Source organism: Asparagus officinalis, chromosome 2 (assembly GCF_001876935.1).
Source record: "Asparagus officinalis chromosome 2, Aspof.V1, whole genome shotgun sequence".
NCBI classification, from domain to species: Eukaryota; Viridiplantae; Streptophyta; class Magnoliopsida; order Asparagales; family Asparagaceae; genus Asparagus; species Asparagus officinalis.
The window spans coordinates 7,408,732-7,411,769 of NC_033795.1; the positions used below are offsets into that span (position 1 = coordinate 7,408,732).

At 39.0% G+C, this 3,038-nt stretch overlaps 1 protein-coding gene across 1 annotated transcript; it reads left to right on the plus strand.

The window, feature by feature from the left end:
* Positions 1,027-2,310, plus strand: LOC109830767 (probable WRKY transcription factor 70). Its single transcript, XM_020398129.1, has 3 exons — positions 1,027-1,313; positions 1,519-1,617; positions 1,738-2,310. The coding sequence occupies exons 1-3, from the start codon at positions 1,027-1,029 to the stop codon at positions 2,168-2,170; spliced, it is 819 nt and encodes a 272-aa protein (XP_020253718.1). The 3' UTR covers positions 2,171-2,310.

The window sequence follows — 3,038 nt, forward strand, 5'->3', positions numbered from 1 at the left end:
CTCTTCTCTACTCTCTTACCTCCAAGAAATTTCGGCTACATTTTACTGGGCAACCGTTTTCATCTGAGCATAAGCTCTGTGACTCACGCCCGAGTGCAGAGGCTGGCCGATTCCGGGGGTTTTTACCACTAGGGGAGAGAGGACAAACTGCGACAGGGCGATAGGCGGGTCATTAATCTTCTAGGGCAGTGATATCACGACTACTCCCAATCAGGCCTGAATTTTCTAACTTTTAAATTTGTTTTATATTTTTTATATCTTTGTTTTGACAGCAAACATAGTAGTTTATAGTGACTAAATTGAACAATTTATGACATTCTTTAACGTTAATATAATATCAGAAACCCTGCTAAAAGTGTGAACTCCGATTTTCAGTGGCAAAAATATCATCCAGATAGCTGTAGTCACACGACTCACACATGTGAAAATTGCGATTTACAATACTTTGGGAGATTTTTGAAAAAAAATTAAAGTTAAAATAAGTTATTTGGTAACCCCTAAATTTAAGAAGGTTTCCTGATATCTTGAAAGGTCTTTTTTTTTTTTTTTTTTTTTTTGGGGGGGGGTTGGAGGGTGAGATGGGGAATATTGGGTGTTCTCGGGGTTGGGGAACATTGGGTGTTCTCTGTGTGTATGTGAAGTGAGGTCAAAATGTTACAGCCAATTAAAATTTGTTGCGTCAAATGCCGCAACTTTTTAGAAAGAAAAACGAAAATGAAAAAGCAATTGCGTCAGCTAATCAAAACACTTTCCGGTTCCAACTACAAAAATTATCTCTAACCCTTGATTGATGAGGTTTAAGTTTAACCATTAAGCAAACTAAAAGAGACTTTTCAAGAATACATACGTGAAGATGGGCCCCTCTCCCTGTTTCGGATGGGGAGGCGCCTTTTCCAGATAGGGAGACCGAGACTTTCGCATCCTAAATTAATTGATTACTAGGAAACTTAGTCCGCTATATAAAGCATGGTTAGCTCACATAATCAAACTCACTGGCAGCAGGAGAACAAACGGAGAAGCCTAAAGATGGAGCCAAGCAATCGCACAGGGGTCGTCATTGAGAAAATCAACCACACAAAGGAGATCGTGGTTCAGCTCCGAGCTCTACAGCTGCCTCTTGGAGTTACTGACAGCAGCTCGGAGCTCGCGAGAGACCTCTTCGATGAGGCGATACGATCACTGACAAGTGCAAGTTTAGAGCTCCGGACTGCAACTTTACCAGTTGAGTTTAAAGCTAGTGATGAAGATGATGGAAGGATGAACCTTTCAAAAAGGAAGAGGAGGAGGAGGCCTAGTGAGGACGACAGAAGAAGGTGACACTTACTTAATTCTGCTCTAATCGCAATCTCGGAGTTAAACTTATAATTATCCTAATTTGTTCTCCTTATCTCCTTCATAGGGAAAAAAGAGGTTTCATTGTATGCTTTACAATTGTGATCCGTAGTAGTAAATATATGTTGTTCGACTTCAAAAAAAAAATTACTCTGAATTAACCTTTAAATGTTTCTGTCGCTGCAGAAATTCTAATTTGACATTGGTAACATCGATCCCGCATGCTGATGGACATCTATGGAGAAAGTATGGGCAAAAGAAAATCAATGGGGAAAAGTTTCAAAGGTCGTCTCATCATTTTTCTTGTTGAAAATATTTTAATTATGCAAGTTATTCTCAGATTAAACCAAAGTTCATATTTCCTTTTTAAATCTGAACTCATTTGCATGCGTTTATACAAAACAGGAACTATTACAAATGCGCGCACTTCAAAGGCCAAGGATGCCCAGCAAAGAAGACAGTGCAACAAAAGGCCTACAATGAAAATGATGATGCGCCAAAGTTCAGAGTCTCCTATATTATGCAACATACATGCAAGAACTTTGAGACAAACTCGAAACCCATAACTTCGGACATGGGATGCGAATTTATGATAAATCAAGAGGATGAAAGCAATGCCTCTAGCTCCCCTAACAAATCTCAGAACAATGATGAAGCGTTATCGGCCATAACAGCCGAGTTCACAGAGCTCCTGCACAGTTCACCGAAAGAGCAAGAAGCTACAACAAGCGCCACTGGAAACTGGGAGGAAATGTTTGGTTTTGGGGGAGGAGATGGCATGGCATGGGATTATGAAGCAATGATAAATGAGTTTTTTTGGTCGTTTGTTGAAGAATAAATAGAATTAATAACTACAGCTACAACTGAGAGAAATAAAATAAAAAATATGTATAATGCTAGTTCTATGTTCGTTGGCAGGGGATCTTTCCTTTAAGGATGGTATTGGTTTGTTCCAGATATGCAATTCAAAGTCTCATAAGTAGGGTGCATTTCAAAATCTTTCATCTTTGTGGTTAGAAGAGGAGCTGTTCATCCGTACAATGTTAATATTGTGTATAATTACGACCAATATAAACTTATAAAATGAATAATGTAGGGTTTTCATTATGGCTTGTTTCGCTCAAATGTTTCAAAAAAATAGGTTATTTTTGAAATCATAGAGAAAAGATTGAAAGGTTAAGAGCAACCATGCACGAGGGAAAGATTTAAATACACGCTTACAACTAGCGGATTTATATGCACACAAATTTGGATCCTCCCTGCTATAAAAAAAAAAGTAGCGGAGGAGCTATATATTATGACGCTAAGGGCAGTTGATTTGTCTACCGAGCAGCTATTTTTCATTCTAAATCTAACGCTCATCGTAACCCAACTCCAACCAAACTATGTCAAAATTTTCTCTTGGGCATTACTACAAAAACAAGATAAGCATGCTACTTGAGATGAACTTGAGACAACGTGAAGTGGGAGCTTATAAGAGAAGGGGAGAACGAACCTTTGAACATAAATTTGAATCACCATTGACATGAGACCCCATAATAAAAAAGACACATAATTAGCAAAGAAGCACATATATAAGAACAATGAAAGCTCAAAAGGGTAACAGAAAGCATGCTCATTTTTGAGGTGGAATGGATTTGAATGCAGAGCTTCTTCAATGGTGAGGGGGGAGAGAGGAGGAGGAGGGGTGCGGCGGCGGGAGGTGG

Coding starts and splice junctions, on each gene's coding strand:
- LOC109830767 (XM_020398129.1), top strand. CDS start 1,027: ATGGAGCCAAGCAATCGCACAGGGGTCGTCATTGAGAAAATCAACCAC. Junction 1,314..1,518: donor AGTGAGGACGACAGAAGAAG/GTGACACTTACT, acceptor CTGTCGCTGCAG/AAATTCTAATTTGACATTGG. Junction 1,618..1,737: donor AATGGGGAAAAGTTTCAAAG/GTCGTCTCATCA, acceptor TATACAAAACAG/GAACTATTACAAATGCGCGC.